This window comes from Ranitomeya imitator, chromosome 4 (assembly GCF_032444005.1).
Source record: "Ranitomeya imitator isolate aRanImi1 chromosome 4, aRanImi1.pri, whole genome shotgun sequence".
In the NCBI taxonomy this organism is placed as follows: Eukaryota; Metazoa; Chordata; class Amphibia; order Anura; family Dendrobatidae; genus Ranitomeya; species Ranitomeya imitator.
The window spans coordinates 666,010,377-666,031,635 of record NC_091285.1 but is presented as its reverse complement, the minus strand read 5'-3'; the positions used below and the strand labels follow the sequence as shown (position 1 = coordinate 666,031,635).

Sequence of the window (21,259 nt, the reverse complement as noted above, 5' to 3'; positions counted from 1 at the left end):
CGATATTAAATGTTTGGCCCCGATAAAATTAAAAATCTTATACTCATCTTCTGTGTCGGCGCCGTTCCAGCAGTGTCGGCACTCATGGTCCCGGGGCTCTTGTGTGGTTGCATGACACGTGGTGCCCGGCGCCCAATCGGCTCTGGTGACAGTGTCCCCCGCCTTCTGTCAAATTGAACATGAAGAGGAAGCCAGGGCTGCAGTTGATCTGAGAATTTTATGGAGGCGGGGACAGTGACGACATCGGGCCTCACGTGTAATGCAACTGGACGAGAGCCCCGGGATTCCGAGTGCCGACACCGCTGGAATGGTGCCGGCTCGGGAAGTGAGTATAAGCTTTATTATTTTATCAGGGAAAAAAATTTAGATTGAGAAGGGGTTGTTCTAGTAGTGGACAACCCCTATAATATCACACTTCAAAGGGTTTTCTAAACTAAACAACCTCTTTAATAACACACATTGCCTAAATGTGATAGCAGGTGCAAATACTTTACATCCTTTCTGGCTACTGAACTGTTGGATACTCCCTGTAGGAAAACACAGCCCGTCACAACAGCTAATTAATTACTTAAAGGGGTATCCCCAATCAGAACATTTAAGACGTATCACCCATCGATGCCTTAAATGTCAGAAAGATGCCAATTTCGGAGTACGCACCCCAAACTTTTTCTGTATTTGGCTCTTGTATAAAATATGTTGGTGTAATATAAATATCAAAAGCGCTTGATCTTGCCTGCCCATATACTTGTAGGCTTACGGCCTGGGAGAGGTATCATGTTAGGTTAGGGTCCCAATAGAGGGGGTAAGCGCCTTGTCGCTGCTGTTGGGCACGCATGAATTGGTCAATTTATCAGCTAACTATCTTCATTGTTTTTACTCATTTTCTACAGCAGTAATACAATTCCAACTTTATATATTCCATGTTTGCACACTATAGGGTTTCAGAGTGCAGCTTGGTGTAATATAGGCGCATTGTACTATAGATTAATAGGACAGATGTTGTATCCGAGTCGTGTGCAGTTGTAGTACAGATATTTACCTGTCGCACCTGGAGAGAAATAAATAAGAGATATCATGAGACTCCTGTTTACACATGATGCATGCTGTACCAGGCATCACAAGATGTCAGGAGGGAACATAGAATAAAGGTTAATTCATTAATGACCGGCAATGATGCAACAGATCCAAGGAGTTGTGCAAGCAGGTTAACCCTTACACTAGTCTTGGCTGAGTGCACCATAATCTCACACCAGATGGAACATTGTTTTGGGGAGCAGCAAAGGCTAGTCTCTCAAAGACTAAATGGAATTAAGTAATTCGAGACAAAGATAAGTGTAAGATCATCACATATATGATGTGCGGCTATGGCTCCTCTCTACCTTGCAGTGGATTCTGCACTCGGAATGTGGAATGCACGGACTGCACAGAGCACAGCTGCAGCCTAAATTGTGCCTAAAACTTGAAACTGTTGCTCTCTCGCACCCCGTTCCGAGTTTGCATACATCCACAAATCTGGATACCATAAAGACAGATAACGATTGTTGACCATCAAGGTAGAGGACATTACCTTGACTATTCTATGCTTAGATGCGGCATTGGGTGAATGTTTGAATGGGAAGCTGTGAATGTCGTGGGTCTGCTTGAGTTTCTCCATAAATAATGTATGCAAATTGCCTCTTCGGAGACAAAGAGGACCTGTTGGAAGCAGCAAGTCACTATTGACCCTTTAACAAAACTTGAAATGTGACTTAGGACAAAAGCCAAATCAGAATCTCAATTTCCAGACACGGTGTTTGGGGGGTATTGCCCCTCATCAGTGCAAAGTATGAGAACAGATTTGGCTAGGTGAGAGGCTCTGGACTGAGGTCTAAGAGATAACATTTCTCCTTGTGGAGAGTGACATACCAAGTTAAGGAATAAGCCTCCTCACCTTGGCCTCCATAAATAGTGAAATTCCCACAAGAATACACACCATGTTTCCATTTATCGTACCCAAATGTTCCTGGTTCAACATACAACATTTGGGGCAATTTAGTCTATTTTTTTTTTTGGAGTGTCTTGTGATTGTGCGGTACAAGGAATGGAATTCGAACTTACACGAGAGAATATTTATAAAGATATTTTTATTAGAACTTGTTTTATAATAACTTTTTTTTTCTTTAACGCAAGACTAATTTGTCAAAGAGACCGTTTTGTAAAATTATAACCATTATATATGATTGCATATATCAGGTTTCAAGAAAGAGGTATAACACCAGATGTTGTCTTTAAGGAAATACGAGAACACTGGATTACACAGTGGGCGGAGCATGACACGCACTCTCTCATTGGTGTTCTTTAAATCCCTGCTAGCTCCGCCCTCATCGGTTTTGTCCGGAGGGTCCCTTTAATTAACTCTAAATCCCTGATTTTTATAGGCATATATGAACAGAGAGCAGCTACCAATCAGATTATTGCTCACCGTGCAAAGTTCTAATTGGTCGAATTGGATAAAAAGAATTTTCTAAATCTACAGTACTTCTTTACTTTCTGTGTAACTATGAAAATGTACTTTGCTTGTAACTTTTTTGTACCCTTTTTTTTTTGGGACAGTTATCCCTTTACATCTGAGCGAAATCGGTAGGAAGCCATTGCTTTAATCCTACGTAATTCTTCCACGATCGCATCATTCTTACATTAGAACTTCAGAATAATAACACAAAATACATTTTACAAATAAATAAATTATATATTAAACTTTTTTTTTTATCCCCTCGTACAATGACGTTCATATATTTACAGCCAATATGTGCAAAACAACTGTACAAAAAAAAAAATTATTTACACCCTTCACAATAAAAAATAAAATAAAATTAAGCCAAAAAAAAGGAAAATTAAAATCTCTTCACAGGTTCAGGTAGGGAGTTTTGATTTCAATACTGCATTAAAAGATTGGCTAATTTCTACCTGGTTTAATAACAAAAAAAAAAGAAAAAAAAAGAAAAAGAGGAGAGGATGAAAGTAAGGCCTTTTTACAGTTGGTGGAGGATGCGGGCAGGAGATCTTCAATAATTGTCTATGGCAATAAAAACAATGTTCTATCGATTAACACTGTATATTAATCTAGGGATTCTTTGAATATCTATATATTTGATGTTGGGGGATGAAATAGATAGGTGTCCCATTTGGGTTAATTGGTAATCATTAGATAAGTGACGCCAGACGTGTCCTTCATGGAACAAATAGTGGGGAGGAGTTGACTAACTGTCCTAATCGCCATTTTTGGTCAACATTTACTAAAGGTCTATGTCCAGCTTAACTTTCATTCCCTCAAAGTTGATATTTCAAGTAGTAATTGCAAATTAAGGCAGCGCGGTAACGAACAAGCTCATTCCACTATAGGTAGCACCACTTCAATCAGCTTTTATCGATGTAACCTTGTACGAAGAATTAAAGCTTAAGAAACAGCCAAACTTCCCAGATTCCATACGTCAAAACTTTTTTCTTCACTACCATCATACCCTGTCGGATACAGGCAGGCGAAAAATAAAATAAAAAATAAAACATATATATATATATATATATTTCAATGCTGTGCAAATAATAAAATAAAAGTGATGACAAACAAAAGTTCAAAAATGAGGGAAAAAAAATATACAAAACACTTGAGATAAAGAAAGTGCAACAGAAGGATGGGCTTTCAGAGAAATGGAGAATCGGAAGCAAATGTTGGTAGTCAATGAGGCACTTGTGGGTGATTCGAGGCCTTTTTATGGCTCGGGTGGGCAGAGAGCCTACAAAAAAAAGGTAATGGCTGCTCTCCAAGTTCCCAAGTTTAACCTCAAGCCAGTAAACATGTCTGACGCCCTGAGGATACATCCACATTTTCTTACAAGCTTCTTTCTGTGTTGCCCCTCATTTCTCTCCAGTTCTAGGTTTTAGTGTTTCAGAACAGTTTTTTTGTGCTTTTAAAGCAGAACATAAAATAAACCCCAGCAGGATCATCACATTTACTCCTTCATAGTCGTCGTCCTCCCCCCTCTTAGTGCGTAGATTTCTGCTTATTTCCCGTCCTTCTTCCTCCACCGCACACCTCGTCAGTGTAGTTCTTCATTTTACGACAGGCGCAGGGAGGAGAAAATGGCACGACTTCAACGACACACGGGTTATCTTCATAAATAATTCTCACAAAAATAGAGGAACTGCAGTCTCTCTGGACAATGTGCTCAGTGGTTTGGTTGGTAGAGTGATAAGAAAAAATGAACACGAACAAAGTAAAAAAAAAAAATCTCAATAACGTCAGATTACCCTGGAGGGTATCGCTGTGTGGACGGGTACGTTTTTTGGGGTTTAGCAGTCGTTGCCCCTGATATATTTGAGCAGCAGAGTTTGATAATAGGCACGTCTGGTGATGGTTTCAAGCCACGTCGTCTTCCAAGCTCACCATCTGCCTCTGTGAAGAGAGAAGAGACGGCGATCAGTATTTAGAGATGGTTTATACATTTCCTAATTGCCAGATCAAGTCCTTTGCAGGCCTGTTTGGCTCCAAAATTGCAATGTAAATCCTAGATCCTCTTTAGGCCATAGGGGTGCCTTAAAAGGGGGCTTCTCCCATCCTGAATAAGAGCAGAGTCCAACTACCACGCAGTGGATCTCACTCTGACCGACCTGGTCAGGCAAATCATTACATGGTGGGTTATTCATTTTAAAGGGAATCTGCCAGCACGTTTTAGCTATTTAATCTGAGAGCAACATAATATAGGGCAGGAGATTCTGATTCCGGCAATGTGCCTCTTACATGGCTGTGTGTTGTAGTTTCAATACAATCAGTGTTTTATTAGCAGGAGATTAATACTGCAGGACTAGATGTCACGTGCCAGGCAGTCAGACTAATCTGTGTAACCCCGCCCCCCTATACTGATTGGCAGCTTGCTGACAATGTATACAGGAAGCTACCAATCAAGACTGTGGGCGGGGTTCTACACACCTCAGCATTCTGAGCGTTGCCACATTTACAACAGATAAAACAGGGATTCTATCAAATCTACAACAAGCAGCCCAGTAAGTGATATATCATTGGAATCAGGCTCTCTTGCCTTATATTATGCAGCTCTGAGATTATACAGCAAAACCTGCTGACAGATTCCCTTTAATTATCACCTGTAATACTGAATGTCCCCTGTATTGGGGATGTAATTCTGCAAGTCACCTGATTTCCACAGAGGCGTCAGTGAGCAGTTGAATCATCAATTTTTTACAGTTTTCCAAAGTAACAATGACAAATTTACTTACCGAAGGATAAGAGTATCCTTCCTGACTCCGACATATGTGAATCTCATCCTCCTCTGTTGTTTTTTGGTATACAGGATTGTCGAAGTGAATGGTATTGGTGTTTTTCAATCTCCAGTTCCTCCATAAGAGGAAGCCTCCGAATGCAACTAAGCACAGAATTACTGAAGGGAAAAAAAAAAAAAAACAACAGAGGACGGCATTTGTTAGATTACTCCATAAAACATACCTCTATGTCTGGTTGTATGTGGAAACAGTGAGTATTGACTCAGATAAGTCCATAATCAGATCAATCAATTTGTAAAAAAAAAAAAGGGCAAATTATGCAGTAAATGAAACTCACCAACAGGGATGACAATGTAGATGGCGTTGGAACGAGCATGAGATTCTGCCGTCTCCATTTTCACGTCACCGTTATTCCCGGCTGTTAACAAAGCCATCATTTAGTAAAAGCTTAATATATTAGACTAAACTTAGAAATCTTCAGACCGCACAAGGAGATAGTTGTACCTGGATATGACTCTGTGGTGCTGCGGATTCCAGGTGTCGACAGATCGAGGTTTCTCTTTGCGCTTTGTGTCGTCATTTTTCTAGTGGTTGGTTGGATGGTGGTTCTAGTGGTAGTTGGGATGGTGGTTGTAGTAGATGGCAGCCTTGTTGTAGGCTGTTTTGGTTTAATAGTAGAAGGCACACTGGTTGGGGTGGTGATGAGTTTGGCCAGAGTCGTACTCCTTGAAATTACAACAGGAGGCGAAGTGACATTGGTCGACACTGGTTCTGTAGAGACAAATATTGCATTTATTAGATACTCCTACGTTTTAATAGATTTATGCATATAAAACACAAAGGCCACGATTCATAATTTCCTCCTATTTTTTATTTTGTGGCATTTGTTGCCACATTCTTCCAAATTTTGTGCAAAATCAAGAATGCTCTTTCCTTTCGAAAGCCATAAAATGTACACGTTCCATTGAAAAAGATTTGCGCAAAAAATTCAGCTGTATTAGTAAAAAAAAAAGAGAGAAAAATACACTCTGGGAAAGGATGGATTGAAATACACTTTTCAAAAAAGAAAAAATAAAGTCGCTATGGTTGAGTCGACCGCAAACATCTGCAAACAACAGATGGCGAACAGAGGAAAGACAACAGATGAAAGAGACTTCACGAAAGGCGCAAATGAAAAGAACTGGGTGCAAATCAAAAACAGGCATAAAACACCAAAGACTAGACAGGAAAAAAAACTATAGGCAAATACAATAAAGAATCTGGGAAAAATAATACAACATAGGACGTTTAGAGATATGGGGCCTGAAAAGTTGAAGAGTAAGGGTAGGGTGATCTGACCATTTTCTCCACATTCAAGAGAAACGGTCTGATTATTCTGATCAGAGCGGAAGTTTTTCTCGGAATGTAGAGAGAAGAAGAGAGAAAAAAAAAAAGAACAGTTTTTCCATCCGTCCTATTTTTTTTCCTGGACCCATAGACTTGCATTACTGATTTTGATCCAACACTTGGATCAAAATTGGACATGTGCACAGCCCCATAAATCATCATAAATACGAGTGCTATCCGTCAAAACGGATAGCTCCGGGTCCGAAAATATCGGTGCACGAGCTCTAAAGCAGAAGGGTTTGGAGACCTTTTATGTAGGTTCCGACTAATAACTCTGAGGATAAACCATACCTTTTCCGCAGCTCCTCATGTCAAGACCCAGGTACTCTCCGTCAGGACAGGCACAAGTATACTTGGGGGAATGTGCATTGATTTGTGGAGCAGGTAGGCACAGGTATTCACATCCTCCATTTTCAAGATTCAAATGGCACCAGTTTTGAGCTAAAAACACCAAAGCAAAAATTTGTCATGTTTATATAATAAAAAAATCCTATGGTATAGCTGGATAAATCCAGTATTTAGAAAGTGTAGCTGTAGTTTTTGCCACAACATAGAAATTTTGATCAGTGAGAATCTGGATGCCAGGACCCCTGCCAGTAGAGGACTTAGCTGAGCTCGCGGGCCCCTCTGGTTGAGCTCGGGGGTCCCTCCCGGCAGAGCTAGATGCTCCTCCGGGTGAGCTTGGTGTTCCTCCGGCTGAGCTCGGTGCTCCTCCGGCTGAGCTCGGTGCCCCTCCGGCTGAGCTCGGTGCCCCTCCGGCTGAGCTTGGTGTTCCTCCGGCTGAGCTCAGTGCTCCTCCAGGTGAGCTTGGTGCCCCTCTGGCTGAGCTCTGTGCACCTCCGGATGTTATGTGTTTGGTATGGCTATCCTCAGAGATGCAAGCATAGCGATACACAATTTTTATGGCCTCAACTTTGAGGATCAGCTTAGCACACCCAACCACAGGCGAAGATACATGAGCAATGGGAGCCCCAGCATCCGGACCCTTAACTAATCGATACTTCCGACGTGTCACGTGGACACAATGCACTGGCAAAATATCCCGAATACCATATTATGAGACGATGATGCCATTTTTCATCAACGTCTTACCTTCAGGCTGTCCCCTGTTGTGATACAGGACGATGTCTTCTGGTGATAGGAGATTTTCCGCCACCTTTTTGATTTGCTCTCCGGTCAGCCTGTTAGCGCTGAATATGGCTTCATTGTAAATATCGGTCCAGAAAACCAGGTCCTTAACAAAGTAAAACAAATGTTGAAGAGTGTTAAAAGTGAGGAACAGTGCAGGCAAATATTTATAGTCAAGCATGTTTAAGAAGTGGTGCGAGTGCACTTACAGGTACGAGACAACGCACTTGGAGAAATATTTGGCAGTGGTTCAACTTGCATCAAACTTTTACGTCTGGAATTAGGAGAAAAGAATAGAATAGCTTACCTCAAAAATGGTGAGGCCGAATGGGTGGGATAAGTAATGTTCATCGGCAATGACTATCCGTCTGTTTCCGCCAGTAACGTCAATGCTGGACAGAGTGTGCAATTTGGAGTCCACCCAGTAGAGTCTCTGATGGGCCAGATCTAAAGGGGAATACAACATGGACGATTACTAATGTCCTGTATAGGTTTTCTCTGATATTTTGCACCATCCCCACGATCCTTGCACCATGGTCCTCCCATGAAGAGAAGGCAACACTCACCCAAAGTGATCCCATTGGGCCATTCAATATTATTATCAACCAGAGTCTGTCGGACCGCTCCGTTCAAGCCACCCTTCTCGATTTTGGCAGGTGAGCCCCAGTCGGTCCAGTACATAAACCTGAAAAAGTAAAGAATGGATAATTTAATATTCAATATGGACATTGCAAATTTATGAGCCGATAATTTCCAGCCTTTTCAGCTATTGCAAGACTATAACTCCTAGGCTATCATTGCATAATCTAGTGGCAAGAAAAAAATAAATAAATAAAATCAACAATTATTTACCCTTTTGTGGGATCCACCACAATGTCACGCGGCTTGGCCAGACCTTCTTTGAAGAGTGTTTTTCGCTTTGAACCGGCAGTATTGGCCACAGAGATGCTGCTGATGGCCGAGTCTGTCCAGTATAGGTTAGCGTGGATCCAATCTACGGCGATACCATCTGGGGCTAAGATTTCATTACCGATGACAGTCTCGTGGTGGGAAAAGTTATAAGCCTTGTCCATTAAAGCACTGTAGGGGGAAAGAACGGGAAGATTAGTCTTGTCGTATCGAGAGCAATGAGGAACCGGTACAAACATAGACAGAAAGGATGAGAACGGATGTCACTCTCGTTACCTGTAGATTTTCTTCTGGGATAAGTCAGACCAGTAGATTTTATTGCTTGCAATCTCCATGTCGAGTGCCACTACGTTTTTAAGACTTGGGATGAAACTTGTGTACTCTCTTCTGTCCAGCGTCATCTTCCTCACCTCATGTCGGTTGGTGAAAAAGAGGGAAGCCACTGTGCCTAAATAGCAAAAATAATTTAAAAAAAATAAACACTTTAAAAGCTGGTCAATCCCATGTGCAAGCAGTAAGATAAATGCTTTGAAATATGGCCACTATAGGTGGGTTTTCTATGCAAGAACCAGAGGATGGCTTCCAGCTCATCCGTATAAATGACAGGTCACAGGGTAATGATACTTTTCTGCAATGCTGCGAACAAAGCAGGTGAAAAGTGGGGAAAGTTGAAGATTTCGAGGCAGTATAATAAGGTTTTTTGAAACTGGAACCTTTGCAGAAAATCCTCTTTAACCTTCTTTTTCATATTGTACTCACCAATGCTTTTGCAGGACCCGGTCATGGGGTCGATCTGGTAACCCTCTTCGCATTCGCACTTGTAGCTTCCTTCCAAGTTGATGCAGATTTGGCTGCAGATGTCAGGTCGTTCACATTCATTAATATCTAAAGGGACAAAGATTGAGACCTAAATAAATTCTGATCACATGGAGATAAATTTAACCCAAATGGTAACTTTAGACAACAATTTACCTTCACATTTCCTCGCGCCCACCAGACGATATCCCTCTGGGCATAAACACTCGTGTCCGATCTTGAGGTCCTTGCAAATATGAGAGCAGCCGCCATTTCTTTTCATGCATTCATTGTCACCTGGAGATAGTACAACGTGTAAATATAAATATATATATATATATATATATATATATATATATATATATATATATATATATATATACATATACATACATACATAAACCTCATGTGGGATGATAGGAGGATGATGCTGGAGGGATGAGGGGTGTTATACTCACCACACTCTTTCAGTGGTTCATCTGACCAGTCTCTGCAGTCTTTGTCCCCATTACACACTCGATCCATACTGATACATTCTCCGCTGGAACATCTGAACTTCTCGGGGCCATCGCATTTTGTCTCTGAATTTAAAAAAATAAAAGATATTTAGCTTCTCCATTACTAAGACGTGTCCTATGCTGGGCGCCAGATCCGATCATTTGTCGTCAGGTACGACTCTTACCGTTCGCACAGCCTAGTTCATCGCTTCCGTCTTCACAGTCGTATTGTTGGTTGCACTGCCGGCTGCCGTGAATACATTTCCCATTGGTGCACTGGAACTGGTCGGGACTGCAGGTTGGTTTTTCTAAAATTATGAACAAATTAAAATTCAACTTCTGTCAACTCTTGCAAAGACTAAAATGAGACATATATAATGAATAAAAACCGCAGCAATGTTCCTATGAGTATCGGACCTTGTGATTGCCAGATCCTTTAGATTTCAACATTCCATTGGTTGTTTTCGAAAACAGAGAATATTTTAGCTCCCCGATTCTGTGTGCGAGCAGCAGACACTGCTCATGGTACGTACCACAGTTTTTCTCGTCAGATTTGTCCTTGCAGTCGACACCGCCATCACATTTCCAGCTCATGTGTATACACTCGCCGCTGCCACAGTGGAACTCTAGAGGAGAGCAGGGTTTGTCCGTCTTTATCGGCTCCTTTCCTTCACAGCTCTCTTCGTCAGAGCCATCTTCACAGTCGGGATCCCCATCGCATGTCCATAGTTTAGGGATGCAGACGGTAGAGTTTTTGCATTGAAAAAAGTTTGGGTTGCAGGTGGGTGTAGGACAGGAGTCCTCATCGCTGCTGTCATCACAGTCGTGGTCGCCATCGCATACGTAAGCAACAGAGATGCACATTCCGCTGTTGCACTGGAACTGATCATCGAAGGCGCAAGGTTTGCGAGCTGTAATCAAATGAGGAGTCCAAATCAGCCCTAAACTCATTCACAAACATAGAAAACCTAAGTTCTGTGGTGTCCACACAGAATGTAAGACAAGACACATACTGCAGTCTTTCTCATCAGAACCATTTTCACAGTCTTCTTGGTCATCACACTGCCATGACTTGGGGATACATCGGTTGGACCGGCCGCCACAGCTGAACTGGTCAGAGCTGCATGTTTTTTCATCTGGTGGGAAAGACGAGAATGTATTATGCACTGAATTACACAAAATGTTCAGGGTTTATTTGATGCCTAGAAATGGTTCTTACGGCAGATTTCCTGAAACTCGTCAGAACCATCCCTACACTCCTCGCTGCCGTCACAGACCCACTTGTATGGGATACACTTCCCGTCGTTACATTGAAACTCGTTTCTTTCACACTTGGTGATCCCTAAGAGAGCAAAAAAAAATATATATAATATATATGAAATAGACTTTTTTATATTGTTAAGAGTTAATAATAAAATATACTAATAGAAATGCTGATAATAAAAATTATAATCCAGTACTAATAGATAATAGTACATTAGAATACTGTTATACACACACAGAGATATTTGGTATTATTTGGGCACCACAAGGAGCAGGCTCGGACTGGCCCATGGGAGAACAGGTGAATTCCCTGGTGGACTGCTGTGCAAGAGTGTGAGCAAAGTAGTAGCTGGCACAATATAGTTGATTCACTACGTAGACAAGCCAGCAACTCATTGTTCATTTAACAAGCAACCCAATGTGTTGTATAGAACAGTAGGCAAATTTGTGAATTAGGGGGCGAAAAATGGCCCCCCAGTGTCAATGTTACTGGTGGAATCTCGGTACCTCAGTCGGACACCGATAGGGAACATCATAACGGGAAGGCGGGCACAGAAAGTACAGCATTGGGCATCAAACAAGCGAAGGCTATCACCAGACTAATAGTTGGTTATCCCTATTTTATTTTATGGTTTTTCGACTTTTTAAGATTTCTGCCCAGTTTATGCCGGATTAAAGGAATTTAACTTTAATAACATGGAGGCAAAAAGTTGTATGAACTGAATCAATGTAAGGCACATCACACCACATGCTTGGCAAATCTATAACCGTAAAGTGGGGCTTTGGAAAGGGAAAGAAAATGCTTAAGCACAACACTTAGAAGGAAGTTTGTTCATTATACATATATAGTAACTTGCTAATACGCTGCCTCGGGCTTATGCAGTGAATATTTTAATGATATCCGAAGTCTTGATGTGAGATAAGGGAATGCACCTTACATAGATTCAAGGGGTAAAAGGCAAGAAGAGGCTAAGATCATAGGTAATGAACATGGAAGCCGCCTCAGGAGTTGGAAGTTATGTCTCCAGAGACAGGTGTGATGTTAAAGATAGATGCATCATTGCCTCCCCAGAGGGAAATATGACGGCTCCACGGGTCTTCAGGCTTATTATCAGAACGATTGAGTCACAATGACAACATTAGGGTAGAAAATTGCTCATAAAACACTTTCTCTCTGCCGTATTTAAGAAAAGAACTGAATTGCAGCTCCACTTAAATGCCACGACATAAGCCGGCCATATACATATGGTGAAGATTTCCAGGCAGAGAGAGGAGGACGTATTCATTTCACATAGGAGTGGTTAAGCTTTCGCATACCACCAGCTTTAAGTCAGCCCGGTCTATTCCAGTCTCTCCGAGGAATGAAGGCATTTTTCAGGGAGGGAGAAATATAAGATACAGGACGTGCGCCAAGTTTTTCTAGACTGAGAAGAAAAATTTACCAATGTAGATTGAGACGAGAGCTCTCGTTTCTTATTTACACCCATATTACAGACAAGTTAGAACATCCCAGAGCGGCCTTGTTTTGTATATTTTAGATTATACAAGATCAGGAGCGGCTTCACGCCAAGATGCGGTAGTTTTCTTTATTTTGAGTATATACATGGCCAGATGCCCTATTTTGAGAGGATATGGTGAAATGTGTTATATAAAGAAAAGGTGGACCTAGTAAAAAATAAAACAAAAATCAGCAGAATACCAGCTTCACTGTTTTCTTGGTTCACGTTACCCAAGTTCCTTCGTCAGACATAAGCGTGGGGTATGACCCTTAGACGGTATCCCAATTTTGTCAATATTACATGGCTTATCCGGCGGTTTGTGATACCGACAGGATAAGACAATTAAGATAATCTTAAAAAGATTTAACAAAACTTTGAGGCTTCTAATAAAAGCCTTTCGAAGAGCATAGATGTCCAAAAAAAATGAAGCCACAAAAATTAAAAAAAGACCCTATCGCCTAAAGCAGGATTCATTTTTTCACGCCACCGCTGTGTATCTTCAAACGAATTTATAGTAATAGACCCAACAACACATGCTATTTTATTCTGGGCTCTTCCAGTAAAGCGCACCAGGTAATATTTCACCATCTACAATAGTAACCAGGTGCAACTCGAAGAAAATCTGGCTTAAATATTAACAGCGTAAACACCCACACGTGAACTTTATCCCTTTTTTATATCATTTATCCAGGAAGATATGAAAAATGAAGAGCCCGGCGCAAATGTGGAAACCATAAGTAAAAACAAGGGTCAACAGTCGGTAGCCTCCCCCTTATCAATAATCGACCAAGTTCATGTACATGTAGACATACACAACATCCCCATCGTCTTTCATGTATGTGATACATACAGCATTTTTCGGTAAAGAACAGTGTTTTGCATCACCTATTACTTCCTCCAGACACAAAAAAGGTAAATTCCAGCACATTGTGTGATATTTCTACATAATGGGGGTGACCATCGTTAAAGAACTCATGAAAAATACCAAGACCTAAAATATTCTTGCACTTCCTGTTAATCATCTTACTTAAAGGGCTGGTCCGAAACCATTATTTTAAAAAGGTTTGTCTATTTAATATCATAATCTAATTTCTTTTCTAATACACTTTAATTAAAAAGTCCCTATTGTTCTCTCACTATGCTACTTAACTGCTTTATTTTACCTTCTTCCGTTTGATGACACTTCGTTTTGGAACCCCCAGTAATACATGTCTTAAAAGAAGAGTCATCAGTGACGTCCGTTTCAGGGGCCGGGCTAATCCCTGCTCTACTGACCATGAATCAACTGCAAATTCCGATGTATGCTCAGTCAGATCGTGTCACTGCGCACTGTTTTTCCCAGTGCACAGTGACAATGCGCTCTCTTGCCAGCTCTGACAGGAAGTGACGAGCTGGCAAGAGAGCGTACTCATGTCACTTGCGGGGGACAGCACTGGTCTTTGCTTTTGCTGCATTCTGTGTTTTCTACATACAATGCACACTGACAGTGCACTCTCGTCGGCTGGTCACTTCTCATCAGAGCCAACGAGGGAGTGCACTGTCACTGTGCATGCTGCACAGCGACAAGAACGTATTGAGCATATGTCAGAATTGACAACAGACGCATGCTCAGTAGAGCAGGAACTCAGCCCAGCCCCTGCAATGGGCATTACTGATGACACTTCGTTCAGGGAGGCAGCAGAGTCTGCAGCAGTGACCATTCTTTTATCCCAGCATGCACTACGGATTCTCAAATGAGGCGTCAAATAGGAAAAAGATTTAAAAAAAATATATAAAAAAGCAGTTAGATAGCATAATGAGAGAATGTTAGGGACTTTTTAATTAAAGTATATTAGAAAAAGATTAATTATGACATTAGACATTTAGGATTAAAATAAATGTTAGTTTCAGACCACCCCTTCAAGAATTATAGCCAACCTCTCTCCAGTCTAAAATGGCTAACCGGTAGCATGTAGTATGTGTCCCTTTAAGAAATCATTCACTTTCTCAGGATCCTTCTTGAGTGTCTTACAAGGACTATGTCCTCTTCACCTCTTCTGACTGTGATATGGTTGTATATTAAATAGGCAAGTGCGTCGTCATAATTGTGATATATTGCTTTTACTTGTACTGGCTTATCTAGTGTGGAAACTTTGCATCATGTAATATGACTCACGCGGAGGAGTTAGCATGAAAGATTTACTAAAAATCTAGGGTTGGACCTCTAGGAAATTATGGTAGGAAGTAAGGTTATTTTTTATCTTGTAGGAGTTCCTTATAGGAATTATTAGAAATGACCGAACTAACATACAAGATATACACTTAACATAGTAAAGGGGCTGGATAGAAAAAAAGTAGACCTTTTTTGTCACACTGCTTTTCGAAAACAAACTGGAGGTCAATTCTTATGGATAAAACAAGCTCGAGAAGCGTTCACTGGAGACAACTATATAAGAAATCATAAAGGGGTTGAGTTGTCTTAGGCTTCTTTCACACTTCCGTTTTTACAATCTGCACAGGATCCGTGAAAATGTTGAAATGACGGATCCTGTGCAGATTGTAAAAACTGGTGCACTGGGCCCGTTTTTCTGACGGACCCGTCGAAACTATGTGCACCTGTTGTGTATGTGTCTTCACAGCGGTTTTCCGCTGCGAAAACGCATACACAACACAACCCAGGTTTAAAAATAATTTAAAAAAAAAAAAAAAAAAATCGCAATATTCTTACCTTCCGGCATCCCGCGCAGCGTTACTGATGCTCACGATGCTCCCGGCAGCCAGCGTTCCCATGGATGCATTGAGTGCAATGACCTCTGATGACGTCATCGGATCATTTCGCAATGCATTACAGGGAACGCCAGCTGCCGGGAGCATCGCGAGCATTGGTAACTCTGCGTGGGACGCCGGAAGGTAAGAATATTTTGATTTTTTATTTTTTTTATTATTTTTCACATTATACCTTGTTACTATTGATGCAGCATAGGCAGCATCAATAGTAGAAAGAGAGAGAGCAAGCGAGAATTTCCCTGACGGGAAATTCTTCCACGCATGCTCAGTTTCAAAAGACGGCATCCGTCGCTGGATTCCTACTTTTCACAGTCAGTGACGGATCCTGCGCCCATAGGCTTCCATTGTAGACAACGACGGGCAGAAAATCGCTGAGCGATTTTCTGACGTTCAGAAAAAACGTTCCTCTGAACGTTTTCTCCGCCCGACGGACCGCAGTTTTCCGACGGATCTAGTGCACGACGGATGAAACAGATGGCCATCCGTCACAATCCGTCGCTAATACAAGTCTATGGGAAAAACAGGATCCAGCAGAAAAATTTGCTGGATTCTGTTTTTTTCAAAAATCGAAGGATTTCGACAGGAGCTAAAAGACGGAAGTGTGAAAGAGGCCTTATTTTGACAATCCCTGTAAGGCTACTTTCACACTTGCGTCGACACGACATACCGACGAACGTTGTGCAAATTCGGCACAATGTGGGCAGCGGATGCAGTTTTTCAACGCATCTGCTGCCCATTCTAAGTGCCGGGGAGGAGGGGGGGGAGTTCCGGCCGAGCATGCGTGGTAGGAAATGGCGGATCCGACATACGAATAAACATTAACTGAGGGGCGATCTAATAACCATGTATAAGTATATAAGGGGACAATACAAATATCTCGCTGAGGATCTGTTTATACCAAGGAAGGTGACGGGCACAAGGGGGGATTCTTTGCGTCTGGAGGAGAGAAGGTTTTTCCACCAACATAGAAGAGGATTCTTTACTGTTAGGGCAGTGAGAATCTGGAATTGCTTGCCTGAGGAGGTGGTGATGGCGAACTCAGTCGAGGGGTTCAAGAGAGGCCTGGATGTCTTCCTGGAGCAGAACAATATTGTATCATACAATTATTAGGTTCTGTAGAAGGACGTAGATCTGGGTATTTATTAGGATGGAATATAGGCTGAACTGGATGGACAAATGTCTTTTTTCGGCCTTACTAACTATGTTACTATGTTACTATATTACATTGAAGGTTTTTTTGTGACGACGGTCCGCCAAAACACGACGCATCCAGTGCACGACGGACGCGACGTATGGCCATACGCCGCGATCCGTCAGCAATACAAGTCTATGGGAAAAAACGCATCCTGCAGGCACATTTGCAGGATGCGGTTTTTTCACAAAACGACGCATTGTGACGGACAGCAAACGACGCAAGTGTGAAAGTAGCCTAAGGTCTTGTTCACATGTAGCAATTATGATATTTTTATGTACGTGCCAAAAAAACAACAACATAGATCTTCACAGTACCAACAAAATGAATGAAATTCCTAAAATCTCATTTACACAATACAATTTTTACAGCTAGTCAATTTCTTTCGCTGTTTTTACTATAGTTTGTCCCCATTTAGACCAAAATGGTTTGGGATTAAAAAAATTATGCACCAAAAGCGTATGTAATTTATTCTGTAGTTTTCTGGACATAGCCTGTGGGTTTTATGTAGAAAAGAAACACATGAAAGTGTTAACATACCCTTAAAGTATATGACTCTAAAGAGTTGATATGAGATGTAAAATCATTCATAACTAACTTTTTGGAGAAACAGTACCACTGTCTTTCACGCTGTTGAGGTATTGCAGCTCAGCCACCTTTAGCTTAATAGTGTTCACCCGTAGGGACCTCTTTTTATCATCCAGGGCAGAAAGCAGGTGCAGTAAATAGCATCTGCCCCACAGGATGTGCCACACTATATGCATGAACGTCCAAGGTTCAACTACTAGATAGATTCCATGGTGATAAAATAGTCACAGGCGGAACTTCTTAATTAACGGCTTGTCCAAAGTTGACATTACTCGTCACATAAATTTCAGAATGATTAGAAATGTAATCTGGGACAGTATGTAATTTTTCATGTAATGGTAAACTCCCTGGTTGTTTAGGGTAGTGAATATGTTACATGCAACTTCCAAAGTGGTTCTGGTCATTGAAGAGGTCAATAGTAAATTCACGTTGCCCTTCCTCAAGATGACACCAAGAAAATGTGGGCCTTGCGTCTCCCTAAAATAATCTATAAATATAGTACTCCTTGTAAATCTTTTGTCAACGACGTAAGAAGAACCTTCCGATATCGTAAGCAAAGTCTTCAAAGCAGCTCTTAAACAGTTCCAGTGATTACGAGTTGTGAAAACGTGTGGCTTTCTGCCGTCTTGATCTGAACTATCGGAAACAGACATTGTGTGCCCTGTACGCCAGACGTAGATAAGTTACAGGCTTGGTTGCAGCGAAACAGAAGATTGAGCAACAAAGGGTGTGGCTCTTTCTCTCTCTGAGACGTTAGTGATGACAGCTTGGCGTAAAGAAAGGTTGCTGCAACGTGGACAGCTACGAAAAGACCAAATAATAGGCCGGGGCCACACTTGGGAGTGCAATGCGAGAAACTCGCGCAAGTCTCTCGCCTCAATACCCGACACTACTGCCGGCACTCAGGACCGGAGTGTGTGGCTGCTTATATTTCTATATTGAGGCGAGAGACTCGCATTGCACTCGCAAGTGTGACCCCGGCCTTAAAAGTAAGAACTGAAGAAGCTCAGCTGATTATTATGGATCAATGCTTTCCGAAAGAAGCAAATATGCCCACCTGTAAAGACAAGGATAGAGGGGCAATAGTTGGATAAAAGAAGATGTAGGCTGCTCGGGGCCTCCTTTTATTTGTCAGGCATAATGATGTAGCAAAGAGATTAGCAATGGTGGAAGAAATTGCTGAAAGTGAACCAATGTAAATAAATGTCAGATTTTTCTTCACGTTATAGCCTCTGACACAAGGCACGCAATGACTTCGACTCTATTCTAATTCTTGTACTGTTACTTGGTCGTCTGATATTGAGTCATAGGAAATTTTTCAAATTTAGGGATTTTTCACTTAACAAGTAACTACTCTTTAAAAATCGAGAGGTAGCGAAAAACTAATGGACTCTGTTCGGAGAAGAGACTTTGCCAGTTAGGACCATTGATTTTTGGAAGAAAGTGGGGGAAGCGACGTGTGCCGTGTATCCAACCCAGACGTTTCCGTGTAATATCGTCATTTCGATCGACTTCCTCCTTAAATATATGACCAATTGAGGCGAGACGATAAAATCAAGCTCAATTCACCGTGGGGTAAAAAGTGAGAAGCGGCAAGTGCAAAATCTCGCAATTGTGTCCCGTTAGCCGTTAATTCGACACGACATGCGCTATAGAATTTTAACTAATCTGATCGTAAATGATTTATCGATTGTGACGGATTTTATATTTTTCTGAGAAAATTGGATTCTGGCGTAGTCTTTGCGATATTTTAGATCGGAAGAAAAATATTAACACTGTTCAAAGTGTCTGGCAAACTTTATTACAAGCAGGAGGAGGCTTCCATTTTACCTCAGAGATCTTGAGGCATTTACTTCAGCTCTTACTATGGAAACATAGGCAGTATATATAACTCGCACAAGCATGGAAAGCATCCATGTACGTGAGGTAAACGCTGCTATCGACAAGCATGGAGCGGGGGGCCGCCACACCCTTGCCTCACACACTTCTGAGGAGGAGACACGAGTGACGCACTCATCCTCCCTGTCCCCTCCGCATCAAATGGGCGGGAACGAAATAATCTACATAGAAGGAGATAACTGTCGATTTTTAACCCCTCCCCTCTTGTGTTCCCATTGGCTGCGGGGGCGGAGGCTCGCGATCGGCAGATTTTCACGTTGCCCAATCGGATGAGGTAACAGCGGCGGCCCATTCATGTCGTAGGCGTGGCTAGGAGTAGAGCGGTTCCGTCAGTCACTGTGCGTGTGCGACTGAAGTAGAAGCCGGTTGTAAATGTCAGATCTCCTAGTGCTCGGCTTATATCGCGATAATGTGATATAATATCCCGATAGGACAAACGATAAACTACACTTACTGGCTGCTGAGCTGTAATTGGACAACCTTTACCTCAGACCCACCCCTCTTATCATACAGTGGTTATCTGAGGTAAAGCTGCGCCCCCCTCCCACCTGGATATACCCCAATAATGGCTGACAAGCCCCATGTGAGAAGGTTCATTCTGTAAATAAAGCAAAACAGCCCACCTTAAAGCCAGGCTCACCTGCTGAGACTTGTAGTCCCACTACAAGAAGACTCCCAATATCTTGGTATATATACATCACCTAGTTACATTACATCACCTAGTGATTGTGTGTGTGTGTGTGTGTGTGTGTGTGTGTGTGTGTGTGTGTGTGTGTGTGTGTGTGTGTGTGTGTGTGTGTGTGTGTGTGTGTATAGCCCATCACAAAGCACAATTCCACCTGCTTTGGGGGTACAAGTGGCCCCTTGACCAATGATATGTCCGCCCCCCGGTTTATTATATACATATATAGATGTACACACACATATCATAACCGTCTGATATATATAATAAACCTATAAGCCGTTGTATACGTGCAACATAATAGTATATATATATATATATATATATATATATATATACATACATACATACACACATACACACAGTATAACCAACCTATATATATATATCTCAAACATACAGACCTGATAATATGTGCAACGTAATGCTACGGAGATAGATAGATAGATAGACAGATAGACATACTGTATATACACATGTGCAGCAGTATTATAAGAGATATATATATATATATATATATATATATATATATATATATATGTATATATATATATATATATATATATATATATATGTATATATATATATATATATATATATATATGAAACCAGAGTATACGTGTGACATAACAGCACAGATATAAACATATTATAAGCAATTATTATATATACTAAACCCGCGTATACGTGTGAAATGATGATATATGTAGGTTTCGGCGATGGCACTTACCTGAGCTGGCAGATACAAGATGTATTAATAAAAACAGAACGAAAATCTCCGAGATCCTGGAAGGTCCCATATTAGTAATACTGCAAATCAGACCCTCTACTACTAGACACATCCCCCCTTTATATATATGTATATAGGTATATGGCAGCGCCCAGGTCTCCCTGCCTCGTGCCCAGGATGCGAACACTTCTAGTGCAAATTGCAGAATGTCCAGGACAACCCTGAGTGAATTTCAATTAATTTGCTTTTTTTTTTTTTCCTCCTCCAATACACATTACTGGTGGGCAGGGACTAAGAGTGGTGTGATTTTTGAAAGCTAGGGAGTACTTCCCAGTGAGGTGGGGCTTATAACACATGATGTGACATAGACAAGTGCTGGGCACACCCCGGGGGGCTGACTCATTTCCTATAGGTACCCTGGGCACTCCTACTTGCATACCTCACATGCCTCCATACACATTGGGCATATCACATGAAACCCAATAATGCATTTATGGTGGCCTGCGCCTGTAGGGTCTGTGTATCTCTCTGTAAAGCTAGCAGAATAGGAAATAGGGCTGCAGCATGAATTTCAGCCATGGCCCCCTCCCTTCCCTGGCACATATATGGGAACCCAGCACTGTTTTGGCATAGATAATAACCTAATTGACC

General features: G+C 41.6%; 1 protein-coding gene across 1 annotated transcript; it reads right to left on the bottom strand.

Moving 5' to 3' along the window:
• Window positions 1-4,249: 4,249 nt before the first annotated feature.
• On the bottom strand, window positions 4,250-20,824 carry LDLR (low density lipoprotein receptor). The gene is made up of 18 exons (XM_069767142.1): window positions 20,609-20,824; window positions 11,209-11,331; window positions 11,003-11,125; window positions 10,523-10,900; window positions 10,175-10,297; window positions 9,951-10,073; window positions 9,670-9,789; window positions 9,457-9,582; window positions 8,974-9,145; window positions 8,641-8,868; window positions 8,355-8,473; window positions 8,096-8,235; window positions 7,753-7,894; window positions 6,952-7,101; window positions 5,779-6,045; window positions 5,612-5,692; window positions 5,272-5,432; window positions 4,250-4,432 (listed from the first exon to the last, which is right to left on the bottom strand). Exons 1-18 carry the CDS (start codon window positions 20,718-20,720, stop codon window positions 4,397-4,399), a joined length of 2,724 nt encoding a protein of 907 aa, XP_069623243.1. The 5' UTR covers window positions 20,721-20,824; the 3' UTR covers window positions 4,250-4,396.
• Window positions 20,825-21,259: the final 435 nt, after the last annotated feature.